Genomic DNA, 24031 nt, shown 5'->3' on the forward strand with positions numbered 1-24031 from the left:
TCCCCTAAACAATTAAATGCAGGAGCCATAAACTTAAGCTCGTTAACCAAATTCAAGTAAATTATGGGGTAAAAAATATAAGACCAAAGATTTTAGAACGAGAATAATCAATTTTTTTTTTTGTTTGAAGTTGAAATTCTAGGTTCAACATGAAACAAAAAAATTGATTGTTATAACTTTTTTTTAAGGCGGACCTTTCAACGCTGCAGTTGACAAAACTAGGAAAATTTGAAGAACATCAAGGTTGGAGAACATACCACCATGGGCGCCAATAGGCAAGGGCAAGGTGGGGCAGTTGCCCCTCCCCCCCTGGAAAAGCAAAATAACAAATTTTGATATTCACAATTTTTTTTTTAACTGTTTATTTCGATATCTTATCAATTTAACTCATTTATAGTTTACTCACCGTAATGTAAATGACAACAGTTTAAATGAAATATTACTATCAAATGCAATGACTTCCACGATGGCGGAAGCTTTTTTATAAAGGCATATTTTATATTTTTAAAAAAAGATGTTTGAATGAAAGTTTAAAAAAAAATATGATAGAAATAGATCATAGAAAAATAAAAAAGGAATAAATAGAAAAAAACAATAGATAAAGGAGAAGTATAGAAAACAAAAAGAAGAGAGGAAGAAAAAAAAAAGGAAAATAAAGGAAATAATAATAAAAAAAAAAGAAATCGAATTACAATAACAAAGTTCTTACGCAAACAAATAAACTTCTAACTAACGAAGAAAGAATTGGATGCAGTGATCAAATTTTTTAAATTATTTTTTAATGTGTCAGTTTCATTTACGTTTTTATGCTGTTGTTTTTTTGTTTGTTGGCAAAATGTTTCTTGTTTGTATTGTATTTCTGCTTATTTTTTTCCTATTTATTGTGTTATATTCATTTTAATAATACTATTACCATGTGTTTTTTGCTAGCTAAATGTTGATTATTATAATTATATATATTTGATTTGATTAACTTGAATTAACCTGCTGCATTTAAATTTTTGTTTTGTTTTTTGGAATATGTCTAATTTGTTTTTAATAAATCAATGTTTTTTAACTAATCCTTATATTATTATATAATTTAGCATTATTTGGTATAATTTAGCATTATTAGCATTATGAGCATTTGTCTGGGCTTTGCATGCTGAGCGTGCATCGTGAACACGTACGCTCCAGAAAATCTGAGCTTATGGAACAAATTGTAAATAAGTTTGGCAGTGAACGCAGACGACTACAATTTCTATTTACTGAATAACAATGATTTAACTCTTGTGTTTTTATTTTTACATTTTCTTTAATTTTCTGTTGTCACTGGTTTAATAAAATGACTTGATTAATTGATGCATTTTTGTAGTTTTTGAAATATCACTTGAATTTTATTCTGCCCCCCCCCCCTCCTTGAAAAAAATGCTGCCGGCGCCCATGCATACCACAGTACAATCTCTCTAATTCGAATCTCCTTAATTCGAAAACCTCTATAATTCGACTAAATGTAAATTCACCGTGAAATACGCTGAAGAAACTTTTGTTTTAACTTTCTATAATTCGAATTTCGAAATTCGAATTATAGAAAGTTAAAACAAATTCGAATTAGATCTAATTCGAAATTCGAAAACCTCTACAATTCGAATGGATTTTTTAAACCTGTCGGTAAGATTCTCTCTGTAAATCGAACTTTTTAAATTTTTGTCGTATAAAAAGCTCCTTAACCATCGAACTCTTTTTTCAAATTTCGAATGTTTTGATTTTTGTTAAACAATTGGCGTGAATTATTTTCTTCTGTTTAAAAAAAATCATTGCATTAAAAAGACTGCATAAAGAAACAATTTAAACTTGAAATACAAAGCTCTATTCGGTCTTTTCTACCAATGTTTGCCTGACAAAAGTTTACATTTAAAAATTGAAAAGTGCGTAGGAGACAAGCATAGTAAAGTTCGCCTGACTGGGATGACCACAAGTAATGTTAAAGGAGAAAAACTTTCAATGTTTGTAATTGGAAAATCGAAGTCTCCTAGATGTTTTAAAGGTGTGAAAAATATTCCTTGCTGCTATCGGGCCCAACCAAAAAGTTGGATGTCGGCAGAATTATTTGAAGAGGGGGTTAAAGAAATTGACCTAAAGTTTAGTTTTCAGAAAAGGAAGATTGCTTTAGTTATAGATAATTGTTCTACCTATCCTAACGTGCAGAAACTTGATTGGGTGGAGCTTACTTTCTTCCACCGAATACAACTTCGATCACCCAACCTATGGATCAAGGAGTTATCCGATCTCTTAAAACCAAATATCGCTCACTTGCAGTGAAGAAGCACATTGCTGCCTAAGAAATAGAGAACAAGATGCTTAAGTTTTCTATCTTAACTGCTATGTTTATGCTAATAAAAACATGGAATTCCATTCCAGATCAAACCTTCATAAATTGTTTCAAAAAATCAGGAATATCATTAGAAGCAGTGGAAAAGTATGTAAATGATGATAACGACCCTTTCTGTGGCTTAGATGTAGACGAGACTGTAATGGAAAACTTAAGAGATAATCTCGAATTCTTAAAAACAAAATTCGATGCAGATTTTAACCTCACGGCCGAAGAGTTAGTAGACATAGATTTCGATGTTTGAATTGCCAACAAATCATCAGATGAGGACATCATTGCAGAAGTTTCTGAGCATGATGTTACTGAAACTGAGGAGGAATCTGATGATGGGTGCGTTGGTGTTTCTGACAATGCTACAAAACCAAGTCTGAACGAAGCGATGCACGCTGTCACTGTACTCGAGAATTACAGTCTTTATTCTAACTTTGGAGATGATTTGACGAAGGCTCTTAAAGACATAAATCGTGTCATTGAAATGGATTTAAAAACCTCAAAAAGACAATCTACAATTACTGACTTTTTTTTTAAAATGTAAAAGTTTAAATCACATAATATATATTGTATTTAGGCCTAAGAATCACAATTTGTTTGTTTCATTTCTATTCGTTACTTTAACCAGAATATTTGAAAAAAAGTCAACTTTCTATAATTCGAAAATCTCTCTAATTCGAACTTTTTTTTTCCCCGTTAAATTCGAATTAGAGAGATTCTACCGCATTTTTAGAAACCCCCAACGCGATGTTTAAAAAAATTTCGTCAGCAAAAGATTCACTAAAATTAGGTAGAAAAAATTTTTTGCTAATTAGTAACCGAAGTACACAAAGCTTCCTTTTCAACTTTGTATACAGTTAGTCGTCATATTTGCTACTGGAATGTTTATCATTCATCGGATAAAATTATTTGTAACTTGTCAGATCCTTCGAAAACTGTTTCGTTGTTGTGTGTTTCGCCAAATAAGAGTTTGCAAGTGTGATGCCTTTTTTCCAACAGCATCAGTAAGGGAAATTTTACTTTGGAATTGAGAAAGCTGATCCCACAGTCGAGAAATATAGTAAAAGAATAACTATAGCAACTTGAGTTCTTTATTATACTTGCATTAAGAGAATTCTCTTGCCAATAATTACATTCTACATTACAACTTGTAAAATGATATAGAGCATAGAAAATTTCCCCCGGCTTTGTATGAGTAATAAACAGAAATTGCATATCTGAACAAAGTAGATGTAGCTCGTAGTTGAAAACTTGGTGTGACAATAAAACACTTCAAATAAAATAAATTTATATTTCAACTTTGCATTCATCACTGAACTTCTCATAAAATAGAATGTAAATAAATAAATATAAATAATGGAAATAATTCTTGTTTTTGATTACTTTTAGACAAGCTGAGAACTTGACTCCCTGTAAGTTATTGCCATCCTTTTAAACGTGATTAAGTAAAACAAATATGTCTGCCACCCTCTTCAACTTGAACCAACTACCCAATACACCGAGAATGCTATACGAGAAAAGGATTAAGCTTTTGAAACGAGCGTCAAGGAAGTTTGAATTGTCAAAGTTCACTAAATTTTTGTTGCTACCACTTAACGCCGTTGCATTTCTTTTTTACTTGCAAATCCAATTTAACTAACCATTAAGGCGAGTTTCCACTCATCCGTTTTAGCTACGGCAAAGGGAAAGGGATGGGAAAATTAATCACGTGAGCATGCGCAGTTTGTAATTTAATTTGAAAATGAATCATTGCGCATGCTCACATGATTAATTTTCCAATCCCTTTCCCTTTTCCGGAGGTTAAAACGGATGAGTGGAAACTCACCTTTAGTCTACCCAATTATAGCAGAAGCACGCCACGGAAGACATTTACTTACGACTGATTCAAATAATAGTTTTCATTTTCATTTTTCTGAGAACCAAAAAGTTTTCAAAGTAGACACAATACGTTACTTGATGAAACCAAGTAGATCAACCATTCCCTCACCATAACTCATCCTCTTCATTTCGTACCTTAAATACAAATAAAGCACTTTTTGCTATAAAAATAAAAATTTGAAAAAAGAATTCGAAAACAGACCTTTATTGTTTTCATGGATCTACTTATTGTTTTTGATTTGAAACCCTTTCTTAACAAAAAAAATCGAACCCAAACCTTTTTTTGACGAAAACTTAAAAACATTGAGTAAGTTGTGATGAGCGGAAAAGATTTGCTGACTCTTTTATGATTAATTTTTTCATCCTAAATAATACCCAAATTATTTTTTTAACCTAAGTACAAAACAATTTATTCATCATCGCGTTAATCAGGTCAACGTTGCAGAAATATACCACCTGTGAAATTTCATTTCATGAAGATTTGGGCATTATTTAGGATAAAAAAATTTCGGCAAATTATTCGGTTAAATATAGTTTATAAAATAGTCAGTATAAATTAAGGTGAGTTTCCACTCACCTTAATTTATACTGACTATTTTGCTACGGGAAAGGGAAAGGGATGGGAAAATTAATTAATCGAGCATGCGCAGTAATTAATTTTCAAAATTAAATTACAAACTGCGCACGCTCACGTGATTGATTTTCTCTTCCCTTTCCCTTTCCCGTAGCAAAAACGGATGAGTGGAAACTCACCTTAACCCTTTCGTGCCGAAGGCGCATATATGTGCGCCTTGGATATACCAATCAAAGCACCTCTCTAAAAGTTACGGTTCAACCCTACTTAGTCTTAAATATTAACCTTTTGTGCTTGTAGACATGTAAATTGAGCTTCGGAAATTTGGAACTTTTAATTCACGGATAGTTTTCATGTTTAAAACACTAAAGATAATTGACAAAAATACATGTAATTGTTACACGTTTTCAGCGCAGATGGCTTTGAGAAAGAGGATTACAAATGATCCAAATGAAGCTCTTCGAGTCCTTGATGAAATGGAAGATGTTAGTGATTTGTCTTCTGATTCTTCAGAGTCTGATGACAACGAATTCCAAGAGAATAAAACTGATACTTGCTCAACAACAGCTCCATTGACAATGGAATTGTCAGCAAGTCGGTCATCATCATCAGAAATAATTTCATCTTCATTATCTGAAGAATATGTTTGTTCCAAAGATGATTCAACAGAAAAAATAGATGTGGATTTTTCTATTATTAATTCAGGAACTAATAATAATAAAGGACTCGATACAATAGCATTTGCTGAAAAGAAAAAAAAAAAAAAAAAAATGACGTTACCAGAGAAAAATGTTATTTATTTTCTAATTATCTATATCAGAAAAGTAACTCATCAAGTGAAAGCTGAATAGATTTTGCATCGTTTTACAACCCATTAATCACTTCTAAAACAATATGGCAAGCTATTTGAAAGGCTTGATTAGCAAATATTTAAAATTCGCAATGCTTCTTAATCAATATGAAATAATGCAGACGTCATCAGCTTAATTTTTTTACTTTCTTAACTTAATTTTTGGATTCTAAATTTTGCCTGCTTTTAAATGATATATACTTTGTTAGACTTATTTTGTAAGGAAACCCATCTATTTAAGTGTCTACGTGGCATGGTTTTACGCTTTTTAAATTGCCTAAAAAAATTCCGGCACGAAAGGGTTAATGTCGAATAAGTTTGGAAAACTTTGGTAAGAGACGATTATACAGAAACAGCACTTCACTGACTTAAACTCAATTAATCGATTAACTGATTGATAAAAAATTAGGACGAATTTTAGTGACGAGGCGGTTTCGGAGAAATCAGAGGAATTTAAAACTAAGATTCAATTCGAACTTAAAAGCTAAATTGCTTTCACATTTTGCATTTACATAACCGTTGTAATTCAAAACAAAATATGTTAAAACAACAACATCAAAAACAACAACAACAATAACAATAACAATAACAACAACAACAAAAACACCATATTATTTTTATAATTACATTTAAGAACTGAAGATCATTAAGCTGAAATAATTATTGAGTATTTCAGTTGATCGTCCTCCTCTGGTCTATGCTTTTCAGAGTTGGATAAATAATGTCTACTTAGAATGTAATTATAACTTTAAATAAAAACAGCAAATACCTGTCTTTAACTGATGGCAACCGTTATTTAAACTGTATGTTTTAATCTACTTTATTTTTCATAAACTTTAAATTGTTTTGATGTTTTTTAGAAATTTGAAATTCTTGTTTAGAAATTTTCAAATTTTCACAAAAGTTTTAAGAGTAAGAAATGTGTTGATTTCATTCGTATTCAAGAAAGAGAGTCATTTTATTACAAATACTTCATGATGAAATATTTATCTGGTGGAAAGTGATTACTTCTTTACTAAATTTATGTTTAACAGATAATTTACATTAAAGGTTTTTTAATAGAGTGGAGGGGAGGGGGGGGGGGGGCGTGTAGGACTTTTTATCTAAAACTTTAGAAAAAAACGTTTGTCTTTCTATAAACATTAACTTTCTCCGGGAAAAATTTACTAAAGAAGGAAAAGCGTTTTTTTTTTAATCCATTTATTTTTCTTTACTATTTTAAATGCAGCTCAACAGTGTAAATAAGAATACTTCAAATATTTGGCAAACTTTTAACACAAACAAATTAAAGCGCCACCAACTTATTATTCAATCACTTCAATAAGCTGGTTTAAAAGTTTTTTTACAGAGAAGTGGTTAATAAAGATAAGATCGTAGCTAAATCAAACTATGCAATACACAACTGACGATTGAAAAGGGATCTTCCTCTTTAGCGCATTGTATCATCTGTAAAAATATAATCGGAGAACTTTTTGTATTTGCCGAGACTTTCAACAAGTCTCGGCAAATACAAAGATGATACAAAATTAACGTTATCTTTGAACGAGAGTCAATCTTCAAATTTAAAATATAAATTTTGGTTTTTAATAAAGTAAATATTTGTATTAAAAATTTTATCCATTAAAAGTTTATTACTCGATCAATTATTACAGATTTTTTTAACATCACAGGAAATGTCTATTAAACGGTGCTTCTTAAGCCTTGATTTTTTTTTTTTTTCTGTTGTTTCTGATTTTGCTTTGTTAAATTTCTGAATTCAAATCTATTTATCCAATGGATCGTTTACACATTCCAAAGTTGAGCCGTTAGATCACTTGCCAGATCACTGCTGAGATCTTTGAGTAACCACGTGTGAGATCACGCGTAAGCGCCATATTGACATTTGAATGAAACTAAAAGTCGTTTCCTGATCAAAAGCTCACGAAACAAAAATTTTATCTCAACTTAAATTGTTGTAGCACAGCACAAAAAAGTGACCAACCATCAAATATTCTTTCATTTCTTTTGGAAAAGCGTTATTCTTTTCGTCGATTAAGTTACACAAGCTCATCTCCAAAAGTATATTGGTTGCTACACGTCATACATTACTCATCTTGTCCTGCATCCCAAAGTTTTTAAAAAAATCGTCAGTTTTCTGTTAACAGATTGTTATTTGAAACAACTTTAGTGATATGTTCAGTTTATGACTAGTTCAGAAATTGCATAACTGAAATACGATATTTTACAAAGTCTGTTTGCTTTATCCATAAGTTTTAAACATTGAATACTTTTATCAAAAAGTTAGAATTACGAACATGTTGTCGAGACTTCGAATACTTTTTTTCTTACAGTTAGCTTTATTTACTAATCCACATTCATTTCAAGACATTTGCCAAATTGATGAATCTCTTCGATTTGATTGCTTTCCTGAACCAAATGCAAATGAGCAAGCTTGCATTGATCGAGGATGTTGCTGGAGACCAGCTTTAAATGATCTAAATACACCGTATTGCTTTTATGGACCCAATACTATAGGGTACAAAGTATGTGGTCAAATCGATACAGATACTGGTTTTGCTTTGGATCTTTGTCTTTTTGGAAAAGGCGGACCTTATGGCAACAATATTGGGAAGTTAAAAGCAGATTTTCGATTTGAAACAGATGACCGTTTGCGTGTTAAAGTAAGTATTCATTCAAGTACAGGGTGTGGCAGCGATTCGCGAACTTTTTAGTTTTCAAAATAAACTTTTAAAGCACAAAAAGTTTACATTCATGGAACATTAATAAAAGAAAAGTTGAAGATAAATGCTTTCCATCCTTAACATTCAATTAGTTCTTCTTTTTTTTATCACTGCCTCAAGCCTAGGACGGAAGGACTGGCAGGTGATGATTATTAAGTCCCTTGACATTGAGTTTCAAGCACGGGTAATAGATGAGTTTAGTGACTTGACACTCGAGTGGGCCTTTTTGCAAGCCTTATTCTCTACTACGCTTCACACACTGTAGTCAAGGGGATTAAGGTCAGGCCTGGATGGTGGCCAAAAGTGTTTGGGCCAGAAATTAGCCATATTGCTCTAAAGATATTGTTGCGTTTTTCTGGACCCATGAAAGGGTGCATTACCCTATTGAAAGATATAATTATTTTCTGGGAATGTCTTCTTTTCATCTGATTTAAAGCTTATTTGATCATTCCAATCTTAAAGTTTTTAGCCTTTCTGTCAAAAGTTGGCATTTAGGCTAGGCCACACTGACTTTTCGAAGTTTTTTTAGAACTGAACAGTTTTACTGACTGGACATAGTAGAATTCTTTTCAATGATGGACATAGTAGAATTCTTTTCAACATGCTTTTTAAGCTTTTCAGTGACCTTTTTATCAACTTTATGTTCACTGGAGAGGGCATTTTGGGCTCTTTTAGCACTGTTACGTTTTTTCACTTTGTAAAATGTAGTTTTAGACACTCCAGAATATGAATCACTTCATTTACAGGTGTGAATTTAAAGGTGTGAATTACCTAGGTGAATGAAATTTAAAACTTATTTCTTTTGGCTTTCATAAATCTTTGAACTAAAATATTTTTTATTCACAATTTTATTCAAATATATAAAGTTTATTAAACATTAACCAAGAAAAATATTTCAAAAATTTTTTATTTACATCACGAAACCTAGCCAAAAATTAATTCGCGAACCACTGCCGCACCCTATATATTTCTTACTAAAAAGTAAATCACTAGTTTTGTAAATAAATTGGCAGATAATTTTTCATCTTTTTTAGAAACCTGAGGTTAAGAACAAAGCTTTAAATTTCTTTTTTAAATCTAAAATGAGAATGGGACTAAGTTCAAGCTATTACTAAATGAGTGACCAGCGGAATCACGATGTTGTTAAATAGACAGCAGTATTCGTCGAGGATTTTGTATCTAATCGTTGTTATAAACATTTTTAACTCACTAAGATATTTCTTTATATATATATATATATATATATATATATATATATATATATATATATATATATATATATATATATATATATATATATATATATATATATATATATATATATATATATATTTATCAGAACTTTTTTTTTGCGAGATAAACAATTATTTGGAATATCTTTAAAAGCAATTGAGATTACCCGTTTTCAGTAGCTCAATCAGAATTTAATATATAATATGCAATAAATTATCTTTTTTTTTTTTAAGATTTTTGATCCTTCTAAAGTGCGTTACGAAGTACCAATACCTGTACCTGATGTTACTTCAAAAACACCGTTTCCTAATTACGTAGTGACGTACACAAATGATGCTTTTGGTTTTAAAGTTTCCCGAGTATCAAACGGACAAACAATGTAAGTAAACTATTCACTTCCTTCTTTAGTATATGGTATATAATTTACATATCTAAGAATATTACTTTCATAATCAAATCATTTGACATTCATAAATAAAACGATGTAGAAAGTAAAATGATCTTTTAGCAGACGGTATGTTTTTTAAAAAATGTCAATTCGCATCAAGTTTACGGAAAGTATACTCACCGTGAGGCCCAGGGTAAAACCCCTCCTTCTTGACAGGTCTGTGCATCGCAATTATCACGCTTATGTGACCATCAGGGTCCTAAGCGTGATTGTATGAAAAAGTTTGTTGCACGAAGCCTTGGTGCACATGGAATTATATCTCTTAACTTTGATTGATGAAACCGCCTCATAAAAAAATTTTACAGAAAAAACACAAGAATTGAATCTCAATTATGATAAGAAGTTGAAACTGCTAAATAGATTAAAAAGAAAATCATAAACTTGATAGAGGCAATACGAAACTAGTGAGCATTAAAACACTTTCCTTGGCTCGAACATTTATAGCTTTATCGCTTAAGTATGGAAAATGATTGCAACTTGTATTTTCTAAAGAGCCAAAATTTATTTTTTGATTGATAAATAAGACCACTGTTATGAAATTGTGAAAGATTTTTTTTTCGATAGCATCTGAGCAGCCAAATCAAAAGGAGGTGAAATCAATTACTTTTCAAAAGTATTCATACTCTCACAATAAGAATATTCATAATTGTGGACTGAAATGTATAGAAAAGATGCAAGCATGAAGGATAAGAAGAAAATGCTTTTAAAATGCATAAGTACTTTATTTTCCCTGGTTGCTTTACAAAATGGCCTCTAGTCTGAGTCTTTGATTTTTGTTCAATAAGTCTGTAAATAAGGAGGCTTTGTAAATATATTTTTAGATTTTGTTTGTTAATTTTAACTTAATGCTCATTTTTAAAGCTCACCTAACAGACTGTTTTTTTAAATTAGTTTTGACACAAGTGTTGGTGGTTTTATTTTCTCTGATCAATTTATTCAAATCTCTTCTCTACTCCCTTCTGATAATATCTATGGGCTAGGAGAACATGTTCTGGGATTGAAGTTAGGCACAAATTGGAATTTACTATCTTTATTTGCAAGAGATATTCCTACACCTGAGGTATATTATTCTCATAATGCTTTAAATTAGAAATTAAGGTTTTAAAAAGTTTTTTTTTTCCCAGTATAAAGCTAATAGTTTTATTTTTAAGTTTATGGCAAAGTTTAAGTTAACACTAGCATGCAAGTTTTTGTTCAATTTGATATCATCAATTATGTATTCAAAATGTATCTAAATATATTTTATAATTGTATTTTAAAATTAGTTTTGTGTCTAAACAAGTATTTATAGTTATATTGTTAATTTTGTCAATTTGTTTTCATATATTTTTTGTTTGAAAATAACTTAATAGAATGATTTTTTTTTTTATTGATGTTAATTTTTTACTGAATTTTATATTTAAATCAAATAATACTTCCTTTACTGCAGTGTTACTACATATATTATACAAAAAATAAAAAAAAGACAAATAAAAAGAAAAAAACCAGTATTCAATTGAATTACATGGTAAAATTCAAATTTTATCTGTAAAAGGTTTTACTCAAAAAATTCCCAAGTATATTTAAAGTCAAGTACCAATACATGTAGGCTTATTTAAAAAATACAAGAACAAAAGCAACAAGAGCATGTTGTGGAAGGCTAAAATGTACTTTAGAATGTAAAGATAAATACATTGTTAAAGAAATAGAAGAATTCTATACACAAAAATAAAAGAATACTTATCATATCACAGTAATTTAGTCCAACTGGTATTTAATTTCTGGTATTAAAAATATTGGTTAGGGATTTACTTTCTGAAAAAAATCACCCTAAACACACATCCAAATTGTGTGTGAGTTAATTAAAAACCAAACATATTCAAAAAGTTCTTAAAATTATGGTGTGACCTCCTCAGTCACCTGATCTCAATCCCTTTAAGAAATTGGGAGAAGAGTTGGGAGACAGGAAATTTTGCATGGTGGCAAATGGAAGTCTCAGGAAGAGTTTGGAAGGTGGCTGGAAATTTTTAAGCTGTGAAATGATGGAAGAGCAGTGCCTTGAATGCCAATTTTATGTAGGGTTGTCATACATAATAAAAGATGTCATGCTGACAAATACAAAATATGAGTTAAATTTTTTTATTCATGTTGTTTATTTGATAAAATTAAATTAGAATTAATTAGTAATTTGTTTAAGTATAATGTAAGCTACTTTTAAGCATTAGAGTTTATTATTCTTTATATTACACTTTTCTTTTGTTAACATTAGTACCTTTGACCAAAAACTTATGCAAGCTAGTGCATATAAAGTATATATTTCATTTACATTTTCGATAAAATTTATTAAAAGTAACATTTTTTAACAATTAAATTTATTAAAAGAAACCTAATTAAAAATTTTGTAAAAATATTTAGGGTGGAGTAAACTTGTACGGAGTTCACCCATTTTATGTAAACATTGAGAAAAGTGGTCTAGTGAATGGAGTCTTTCTTAAAAACAGTAATGCAATGAGTAAGTTTGATGGCAACTGAATTTATAATTTGCAAACTTGTTAACAATTTGAAAATGGATATAATAAACTTCATTAAGTTTTACAAAAAAAAAAAAACTTTGTAGATTTATTAATTCTTATGTTTAGATATAATCTTGCAGCCTACTCCAGCAATTACTTACCGAACAATTGGTGGAATTTTGGATTTTTATATTTTTCTTGGACCTACAACAAGTACGGTTGTATCTCAGTACACAGATGTAAGTTATTTGAATTGTTAATGTTAGTTCAAATAAAGTTTCAAATTATTATAGATGATGGTTTATACAAAATGGTGTACAAAACATTCAAATAGAAAATAGCATATTAAAGATGTTTTTACACCAGGATATTTGAACTGTCAAATAACTTCTTTAAATTTTTATAATGATAAATTTTGTTTCATGAAAAAATAAATCCAGTTAAACATAAGCATGGAGAAAGAAATAACATCATGTTTCATTTAGAGCCTTTTTCTGCTGATGAACTGGAGTTGATTCCTCTTTTAGATTAAATGGAAGTCTCAAAATATCTTTTTTGTAGATAGAAGGTTCCTGTTAAACAAAAGATTTTTACTATCTATTTTACTACAAATACCTAGTTTATTTTATGACAGTGTCATTTATCTGTAATGCATTATTTAGGTTGTTGGTCGGCCTACAATGCCACCATATTGGTCTCTAGGCTTTCATTTATGCCGGTATGGCTACAACTCTCTTGAAAATATGAAAGTTGTTAGAGATAGAATGGTTTCTAATCACATCCCACAAGATGTTCAGTGGAATGACATAGATTACATGGACAAATATTTGGATTTTACAATTGGAAGTAGTTTCAACGGTCTTAGTGAATATTCCAATGAGCTTCATCAACAAGGATTACATTATGTGCTAATGTTGGTAAGAAGTTCAGTTACTTAAATTTAAGCATATAGCAAACGAAGTATAATAGAAAATGACCAACTCAAAGCATGAATTTCTTTATCACTTCAGCTTGATTCTTTTAGTTGTTCTTTGTTAATTAGAGAAAACAATCAACAAAAAACAATTACAAGTAAATATGCAAATACATTTGTTATAATTTAGGATCCAGCAATTAGCAATCAACAGACTGGATATGCACCATATGATGTAGGAGTTCAAGAAAACATCTTTATAAAAAATGATAAAGGAGAAAATCTTGTTGGTCAAGTGTGGCCAGGGCTAACATCATTTCCAGATTTTTTTAACCCAAACACATCAAGTTATTGGTTTAATCAGATAAAAACTCTTCACGAAAAAATTATCTTTGATGGTTTGTGGATTGTGAGCAATATTTTTTTTTTTCTTCATGAAAAAATTATTTTTGATGGTATGCGGATTTTTTTCTTTGGTGAAATTTTAATCCTAAAGCAAGCAAAGAGGTCACAAATTTCACATTTAAATAAGCAATCATAAAATACTATTTAATTGATTTTTCTAAAAATTAAATTAACATTTTGTTAAAAGTGCTGTGTTAAGTTAGCATTCTATTCTACATTAAAAAACTTTTTTTGAGAAAAAATGGTATTTGAGTTAATTCTAAATTTAGACAGAGATAAAATAGGTTGTCAATAGTTTTCATTTGTTTTTTTGTTACATGTACAAATAACAAGTATAATTGTATATTAGGGGAGACCGGGGCTAGTTGGCTACAGGGGTAAGTTGACACACTGCGTTTAACTTTGGAATTTTCCAGAAGAATTTTCCAAAATTCACATGAAATCTTCCCACTTAACTAATTCATCTTTCAGTGTAGTATCAGGGCTATAAGCGCATGTGCATAGAAGTCATAGCGATTTTTATGTTTTTTTACAAATTTTGTAACTTTTGTAACTATATAACTTTTTCAATTTTAAAAAGCAATAGCATTAGCTACAAGTAAACTTGAATAGATCTTGGTGTTGTATGGTTCACTCTAACCAGTCACATTTTGTGTTTCTCAATATTTTACGCTTTTGGAGATTTATAAGCCATTTTGTGAACAAAAAGCTTTTGGGGTTAGTTGGCACAATGATTGTGGGGCTAGTTGGCAACATGTGCCAACTTAAAACTTTTTGCATTAGCCAAAATTCACTTAAGTTATATAACACTACAGATCTACAGACATGAGAAATTATAAAAGAAAAGTAGATAGGCCTGTAAATTCTAAAAATGTTATAAAAAATGCTGTTCAGGCTATTTTTTATAGAAGAAAAGTCTATTCAATTGACTTAAGGGCAATAAAAGTTATGTAATAATGTCAATGTCAAAAAATATTTTTGGATAAAAATTATCAAAAGTTTTCATAAAAAAGATGCACTTGAAATAGATGCTTAATGTTGCTAAGCTTATTTTTTTTTTATATATGGTGTGCCAACTTACCCTGAAAGTATAGCAGGGCAGGGGTAAGTTGGCAAATTTTTTCTTTTTTGGAGGACCTTTTTGGGCCACTGTTTTTTTTTTTTTTTTTTTAATGTTTGACACTTGAACATGCCTGGCAAATTCATATTCTTTTGAACTGCAATTTGATATGCTCAAAAAAGATCACCCAGAAATGCATAGAGCTCAAAAACAAAAACTGTAGTTAAGTAGCCCCAGTCTCCTATTTATCATAGTTATTAATATAATGTATAGCTGTAATAATACAATAGTAATATACAATTATTTATTATTATAACTATAAATTAAATTTTTTAACAAAAATTCTTCCATAAGTAAATAAGTTTTGTAAGTAAAGTGTGGAAAACTTTAAGACTGTGTTGATTTGAAATCAAGTTTAAGAAGTTTTTTAAACAAAGTGATCTCCCTAGAATTTTTAACATCTTTTTTAGGATATGAACGAACCTTCAAGTTTTGTGGATGGTTCAACAGAAGGTTGCCCAGAAAACACTTATGAAAATCCTCCTTTTGTGCCAGCTATCATTGGTGATAAACTCTCTCAGAAAACAATATGCATGAGTTCACAGCAGTATGCTGGTGTTCACTACAATCTACACAGTCTGTATGGCCACTCAGAAGCAACTGTGACTATGAAGTCAGTTTGAGAGAGATATTATTTGCTCTAGATTAATTTTTGATTCAGTTTTTATCAACATATTTTTCAAAATCTTTAAAACTTCCTTAATGTAAAATATACTGCATAAACCAGAAAAGGATTGTGCATAGCCTTGCTATGAGTGCAAGGTTATGTACATCTTTTTTTTTTGTTTAAAATACTAAAAGATTAACTTTATGTTTACTTAATTGACTTTGAGTTAAAATTCAAATAACTGTCAAAATTTTATAGCTAATTAGTGTTATTCAAAATTTTATAGAAGTATTTTTTGATTTTTTTAAACAGTTTTTTTAAAAATGTTTTAAAAAATCTTTTAAACAGGTGAATTTTTAAAAACTTTTCTTATCTTTTTCAGTGCTCTCAGACAACTCCTTGGTAAACGGTCATTAGTTATTTCTCGGTCAACATATTCAGGGACAGGTAATCATGCAGGGCATTGGTTAGGTGACAATCACAGTACTTGGGAAGATCTTTACAGGTCAATTGCAGGTAAAAAACAGTGTCTTGACATCGTCACACTTTTTTTTTTTTTATCCCTTTTTTTATAAACATGTAAGTTATGCAACCAATAGCAACAATGTTCAACAATTTTTTAATGAGTATATGCAGGGTATTTGTCAGCTACTCTTCTTCACTCTTCTGATTTAATTTTTTGTTTTTAAAATTTCAACTTTTAGAAGTATCAACTTTTTAAAATAATTTTTATTCTCAATAATCTATTTAAAAGAAAATATTTTTCTATAAGTACTTTTTCTTTTCTTTAGGTATTATTAACTTCAATCTATTTGGCATACCTCTAGTTGGTGCTGATATTTGTGGGTTCCTTAGTGATACCACAGAAGAACTTTGCAGCAGATGGATGCAGCTGGGAGCATTTTATCCTTTCTCCAGGAATCATAATGATAAAGATGCTATAGTAAAAGAAGTTTCTATCTTCATATTTCTGATAATGTTTCTCTCAAAGGTTTCATTTTTAAATGATAGTTTGGTTTCCTTTTCAGGACCAAGACCCTGCAGCTTTTGGCCAGCAGTTAATTGTTGCATCTCGCAATGCATTAAATGCTCGATACAAACTTCTGCCATACCTCTACACATTGTTTTTTGAAGCACATGTGAATGGTACACCTGTTGCAAGGGGGTTGTTTGCTGAGTGAGTTAGCTAAGGAGATCTTTTCAGTTTTTGGAAAAAAATAATCTCATAAAATTTACAAAAATAATTAGTTTTATAAAACTTACAAATGCAACATTTACTAATTTAGATTTCCTCAGGACAGCAACTGTTTAAGTAACGACAAGCAGTTCATGTGGGGTAAAGGTTTGCTGATAAGCCCTGTACTTGAACAGGTTAGATTATCAATTTTAATATCTAAAAAATGTTAAACTCCAAATTTAAACTAAGATGATTTTTTTTTGTGAATTGACATTAGTTTTTATTTTTTAACAGGGTGCCACATTAGTTAATGCTTACTTTCCCAAAGGACTTTGGTTTAATTTTAACACTGTGAGTTTGTTTAAATTTTCTTCCTGGCATTTCATTGGTTATATACTTTTTATTATCTTGAGAAGTTTTGTTTGTTTAAACTGAATGTTATAGATCTTTTTATTTCTTAAATCTTCTTCAAATCGACGATAAAATGCCTTAAACATTTTTGGGTTTTGTTTAGGGAGAGAAACTGGAGAGTTCTGGACAATATATCAATCTTCCGGCGTCATTTGATAGCGTAAACCTTCACATTCGTGGCGGAGTCATTATTCCTACGCAAGACCCGGATGTTACTACAACCAAAAGGTAAAATTTAACTGTAATTAGAAATCATATTGAAGAGTGCTAACTGCTTATATTTTTGCTTATTTTTCCTTCAAATACTTCTTGATTTCATTCGGTATTTTTTTGTTCAGCCGTCAAAATGATTTTGGATTGATAGTGGCTTTGGACAGCGACAGCCAAGCTGAAGGCTTTTTGTTTTTAGACGATGGTGAACAATTCGTTGGTAAAACTCTTTTAGTATTTATTAAACATTCTTTATTTTTGTTTTTAAAACTATTAATAATTGTTACAATTTGTTCCAGATGTTTCATTCACAAACACTTCGCTTGTTGCATTCCATTGTTCCAAAGAGGTCGGTTTTTTCTTATTTTGTACTTGAATTTTGTATTATTAAATTTTCTATTTTTGTTTTGTTAAAGTTTTTAATAATCTGTTGATGTATTTTAATGATAAAGTTTTTTATTTTTTGAGCGGCAAAAAAAAGTTTAAATTTTCATTTAATATTAGAACGGCTTTCACGGTGTTCCTTTAAATGCAGATTTTAACCCCCCCAATCCGAAGCTTAGTCACATAAGCATTTTAGGATTAAGCATTCCGCCAGTCGTCGTCTACGCGAACGGAAATTCTGTTCAATTCGAATACGACAGCAGTCTTCAGGTCAGTTATTTTAATTTCTCAATTCTGCTTTTTGAAGTTCATTCTACGTGGCATTATGTTAAGGGACTTAAAAAATACTTCTCAGAATTTCGCCAAAATTATTTTATAAGCGAACACATGTGCTCAGTAATCCTTTCATGTAATCCTTAAATGTGAAAACAACTTTTATAAAACACAATGTATCGTGCTATTTATTGATATCCTGAAAATAAACTGGTTCGACTTGAAATATTTTCTTTTACTTTTTCATCTTTGTAAAAAAAGAATGCATTTTTAGCGCGACGTTTAATCCTACATTGCTAAACTTTATAGTTGTGATTTTAATTTTTAATTTTGCATGTAACTTCATTTTGTTTTAGATGCTCCAAGTGACTGGTATGAGTTTATCTATTATTGAAGAAAACGCCATAACTTGGAAGACTTAAATTTCTGAAAAAAGTAATCGAAATAGACGGAGCTTGGGAACGAGATTGTAGTAGTTTAAAAAGTAGTAAATTGAATATGTAAAAAGAATTGTCAAGCATGAGTGATTCGTTAACTTTTTTTTTTTAAATTGATTTTATTGACTTTGAGTAAATGTTTTGAAACAGTTAAAATAAAATTTCATTAGAAACATAAATTTTTATTTTGACTCGTTTTTTGATATTTCATGATTATTTCTTTTAAATACCCGCCAAAAGTATTTTCTCTTTGTTGCCAACATAGTTTGTCAACAACAAAGATGTAGCGGACAACAACACAAATTCACAGTGAATTGACTGTTACTCTTTGCACGAATAGGAGGTATAGGCTGATTGAATATTTGTAAAAAGCTGCTGTGATTCATCGTAAATGTGCGTCTGTTGATATCTGCTTAAGTTTATCTTTTTTATTTTTAGTTTTCATTGAAATATTGCAAGTTTTTCGAAATTTTCAGGTTTTTTTTGTGTTTTGATACATAAGCTTTGCTTTTCACAATAGCTGATACAATTATTTAATCAAGTTTGCAACAGCTGTTGCAATTACGTAAGTACATTTCACAGCTGCCTTCCTTCTGCAGCGATGTCGAGATTTTATATACAGTAGCGGATGAATCGCGGTGAATGAATCTTAGTGGGTGAATCCTTTTATAAGCGCATGAACTTTGCATTTATCGCAATGGTGTTGACTATATTGCTTTATTCCGCAAATGTACCAGTTTTTACGAACTTCAGCTTTTAGAGGTGGGGCCTAAATAGAAGCATTTCTTTATTTCGAGCAAGGCTTTTAAAAAAAGGTTCTGCAGATTGTTTAAGAAATGTAATTCTCTACGTATAAGTCATAAAATGTTTTCTACGTCATAATCCACGTCGTCCGATGTAGATGATAAAGATATAAAAATAAGGTTTTATAACTTAATTGTATCTGATGGAGAGGATTTAAAAGTCTCCTTTTTTTAGCCACAGACAAATGGAAAAGATAAAGAAACACTTACCTTTGCTGATTCGTGATTTGATCGCCGACTGAAAAGGCGAAAAAAACAGGGAAACTATCTCTTGGAAAAGTATCAAAACAAGAAAAATAAACTTCCCAAGGTTACAGTGTGTAGCAGAAAAGTATAAGAAAACCGGCAAATTCGAGCATCTCCCATAACAAAATGATAAAAAGGTTTCAAGAAATCGATCGTTAAGAAAGACTTTTTTAAAGAAATGTTTAAGTATTAAAGAAAAAAAAGATCTCTCATTTAACCAAAAATCAAATCGGAAATAATAAATGAAAATGGAATAGCGGTCAATACGTCTATAATTGAAAGAGTATTAAAAAAAGAAAAAATTTAAAAGCTTTAGTGCTATCAAGGAGTCATACATCAGCAAGAATGATGAAAAAAATAAAACTAAAAACGGTTGAAATATGACGACAAACAATGACGACAAGCCAGAACCTTTTTTATTAGTCAAAGTTAAATATTTTCAAATCTGACTGCCCCGGCAAGTCCCTAGTATACATACATATTATCACTACAATATAGTGTTAATTTTGTGTTCAAATATAAACGGAGAAAAAGAGGAAGAACCTCAATTTCCTCAAACTTCTTGTTTGTTAAGACTGTTATTGTCATAATTATCTAATTGTCAAGATAATTATTTAATTATTAAATCACAACCTCCACCCCATAAGAATTTTGTCCTGCGGCGCATCTGTTTTTTAGCGATATCAAAGTTTATTATTTTTCTCTCCTCCTTTTTATTTTTTCCACGCTCAAGATGGTTACAAACATATTGATCCTGCTATGGAAACAAACCTTAATTTTTTTTAGGGGGATTTGAATCAATAGAAATTTTATTTTAATAATAGGGGAGAACCTTAATGAATGGGACGATTATTGAATGGGACAAACTCAGATTCTTATACAAGCATCGATGTAAGGATATTCAAATTCCTCTAACAAAGAGTGGTAGAAACAAGAACTCAACTGACCTACTCATCCATCCTATTGCGCTATGACTGTAATGATATTGGATATTATTGTGTTTTCGAATGTAAAAAGTAATTTTTAAAAATGTTTTTGTTTTTCTAATTTTGCGGCGATTTTTGAAGTTATGGAAAATAAAATTCCATGTTTAAACAGATAGCAGTCTCTAGTACTACAGTGTGTAAAACATTCAAGCTTAAGTAAATGGTGTTTTTTGGTGTGACTAATCATTTTTGGATAAATTGATGCGCATATTGAATGGGACAATATACTACTTATTGAATGAATTTAATAAAGTATTGTTTACAGCTCAGCAGAGGGATGCTGCAGTCCCTTACTTTTACCCCCATGGGTAATGCACACTTTTCTACTACAATATTTTACTTAAAGAAAAATAAATAAATATAATATTCTAAAATAAGTAAGTTCTACTTTGATTGAAATTTAATTTGAGTTTTTAAAAAATATTTTTTGTGCAGTCTTTATCTTTGTATCTATATATTTAACTACATTTACAATTAATAAACTTATTTGAAAAATGATTGAATTAAACACGCTCATTTTTAATTCTTTTATGTTTGTCCCATTCAATGAGACGTACTTAATGAATGGGACAAATGTCATGCTCCAATAAAACTCTCTTTTTACCAATAGCCAAATACAAATCCAATTTTTTTGTTTTACTATATCTTTGAGCAAGAGTCGTTGGTTGCCAAACATATTTAAATATATATATTAAACAATTTTATCTATATTTAAACAGCATTTTGCTAAAACTGTCCCATTCAATGAGGTTTTCCCCTACTATGAAGTTTTTTTTATTTTTAAGTTGGCGCGTTTGCCTCCTAATTAATTTGATGTATGTCTTAATTCAGCTTATTTGATATAATTTTAGAATATGCAGTATACGTTTTTTGTCTTATACACACTTTATAACAATAATTTCAGAATTTACTCATGTTTATAATTTTAGTTCAAAATGTATAGGGGAGAGGGGGAGGGGAGCATTGATACAGGGTAAGGATTGGTACACAGGCACATATTCAACCGTTTTAAATCAATTTCAACTTTTGAATGCAGATACCAAATGTTGCTTATAATCATTTCTTCCACAGAAAATATTGTCAGGTTTTAAGCATTTGTTACCTGTAAATTTACCTTTTGTTTATTTTGCCGCTACGTTTTTTTCACATTTAGCTGTGTTTGGTGAATACGCTACTTTTAGAGTGTTATTTAATGTTGTAATTTTTTCAAACTTAAATTTAAACCTAAAAATAAAAAAATAAAAAAAATTAAAAAATTAAAAATTTTTTAGTACATAAAAAAATATTTCACTTTGAAGCACTCACTTGTAAAAGGTGAGGATTGGTACATTGAAATCGGGAGGCATTGGTACAGAATTTTTAGTATCTGTTCTGTAGATTACATATATACTTAGTACAGTGTGATAAAATATATATTTACAATTGTGGTTCTTATTCTCAAATGCTTTGCTAATGATTTCATACACTATGCACTATGCAATTTAAATATAAATGTAATAAAATATTTTGTTGGTTTTAAAATCTGTTTTATTTTTCATTCAAATTACACTTTTTTTTTTTGATGAAATTTCTTATTGTAGTAATGTAAATACGTTATGTACCAACGTTCCCTTACTTGGGGAAAATACTATGTTTAGAAAGTTCGAAAGTATTTTACTTAACCATTAACATTTCTGAACATAAATTATGTTAAAATGTTGCTAATACATTCAAAAAAAAGCGAAAATTATTTACTTCCGATTTTTTCTGAAATTCTTTTTGTTTTTTAATTTCTTGTCGAAACGTACCAATGCTCCCCCCTCTCCCTTATTTAATGTTTGTTTTTATAAATAAAAGTATTGCAAAATCTGCACAATATTGTCTTTCTTGATTTTAGTATTATAGTATCTATGGTTACAACCAAAATTATATATGAAATCATAAATTAAACCTTTAAATGCTGTTACAATGTGGCTTGTTTTATGGCTGTAAAGTGCTTGTTGGCTATAAAAGCAAATAATTTCTGATACTTATTTTTCAAGATGCATTTGAACAGTTTTTTAAACTTTTTAATTTTGCTCAACCCTTAAAGTTTTCTGTTCTGAATAAGAATGGTATAAAAACTTTTTCTCTCCAAATTTTTTAGCAGGGTGCAACTTTCGTGCAAAAAAAGGGATGCTTCATCTTCGATTTCTTCAGTTGGAGAATCAAGCCTTGTTTCGAATAATGACCATAAATCCTTTTGCTGGCGGAGATAACATCTTTTACATATCTTTCAACAACATAGGAGTGACATGGATGCTTGTCAATAAAAATTATGCTCGATACATCTTTGATGTCTTCTGGGTTTGCTGACAAGGAGTGGTGAAACAGATATCTTTATTTTGGCCAATCTATCATATCCATTATAGAAGTTTCTGGTCCCGTTGTTTTTCCAACTACAGACGCAAAATATTTTTCAGGAAAAGCTCATTATGCAATATGCAATGGTTTTAATGGTTTTTGAAGTGAAATTTCAAGTGGAATTTCTTATGACACCATTATTCATTTTAGCATTAACATTAGCTCTTTTATACACTGCTATCTCTAGGGACTCTGTGGAATCAGTACTGGCGATAATGGAAAGAATTTATTTGCTAATATCATCAGACTCACCAGTTTCTGGTCAAACAAGGTCTGTATAAGAATTTCGAGAAAAAGCAACCAAGTAATTAAAGAACTTGACAAATGAAGTGTACAGGCCATGTGTTTTGATATGACTGCCAATAGTTAAAGACCTGTGTAACAAATAACACTTTCTAAAAAAAAATCTTCAATTCTTAAGTTCTGTAAAGAAGAAATTTATAAGACCCACTCGGCTGTCGTAAGCTTCTTGAATGAAATAATTTCTATCTTGGAGATTTGTATCCATCCTCATTTTACAAAACCAGGTGTTTTATATCGTGCAAGATGAATGAGGCGAATGATTTATGCAATCAGGATAGTGTATTTTGAATCCAAATACGAAAAGGCTAATAAAGAACAATCTGAAATGCAACGTTTCGCAAGTTTCTCTTACTTTATATGCGTAAAACTGTTTTGGCAGCATCTGTCGTACCAAAGCATCAAGAACAAACCTGAACTATCTGCAAAAACTTTAGGACTTTAATTACAAAAGCATATCTTCAACTGCCTACAAAACTCTCTGTTGCCACTAATGTTACCTCAATTATGAGCTGATGCCTCTAGGATTTATTGATGATTGAATTGATGATTTATTGATGATAGATGAGAGTAAAACTCTGAAGTAAAACTCTTAGAAGACTGCTAATGAAAAAGATCTGGAAACAGAACTCAATTTCTAGGACACGTGTCTCTTAGAGAAGACCTTGGGAATTTTTATCACAAAAAAAGTACAACATTCTTAGAAAAATTGACACTTTCAGTGTCTCATTCCTTCAGTTGGAGATAACAAATTGGAATGAAGTTGAAGACTAGAAAAAAAATGATGGCAACAAAAATGTTAACGACAATGAAGAAAGAA

The 24031-nt window shown here is 30.1% G+C and overlaps 1 protein-coding gene across 2 annotated transcripts; it reads left to right on the forward strand.

Moving 5' to 3' along the window:
• Positions 1–7900: 7900 nt before the first annotated feature.
• LOC145201256 (lysosomal alpha-glucosidase-like) lies at positions 7901–18673 on the forward strand. Of its 2 annotated transcripts, XM_090099657.1 has the most exons (18): positions 7901–8324; positions 9851–9996; positions 10957–11125; positions 12460–12556; positions 12684–12796; positions 13220–13474; positions 13661–13879; positions 15406–15608; positions 15985–16118; positions 16394–16545; positions 16631–16779; positions 16889–16973; positions 17074–17130; positions 17294–17418; positions 17529–17620; positions 17700–17749; positions 17905–18054; positions 18414–18673. In XM_090099657.1, exons 1-18 carry the CDS (start codon positions 7959–7961, stop codon positions 18477–18479), a joined length of 2628 nt encoding a protein of 875 aa, XP_089955783.1. In that variant the 5' UTR covers positions 7901–7958; the 3' UTR covers positions 18480–18673. The 2 variants fall into 2 exon arrangements, with proteins under 2 accessions (XP_089955783.1, XP_089955784.1); XM_090099658.1 differs by lacking the exons at positions 7901–8324; positions 9851–9996 and adding an exon at positions 10214–10781.
• Positions 18674–24031: the final 5358 nt, after the last annotated feature.

This window comes from Hydra viridissima, unplaced genomic scaffold (genome assembly GCF_058129835.1).
Source record: "Hydra viridissima isolate aposymbiotic clone 2 unplaced genomic scaffold, HvirCarnegie_v1 scaffold_10, whole genome shotgun sequence".
In the NCBI taxonomy this organism is placed as follows: Eukaryota; Metazoa; Cnidaria; class Hydrozoa; order Anthoathecata; family Hydridae; genus Hydra; species Hydra viridissima.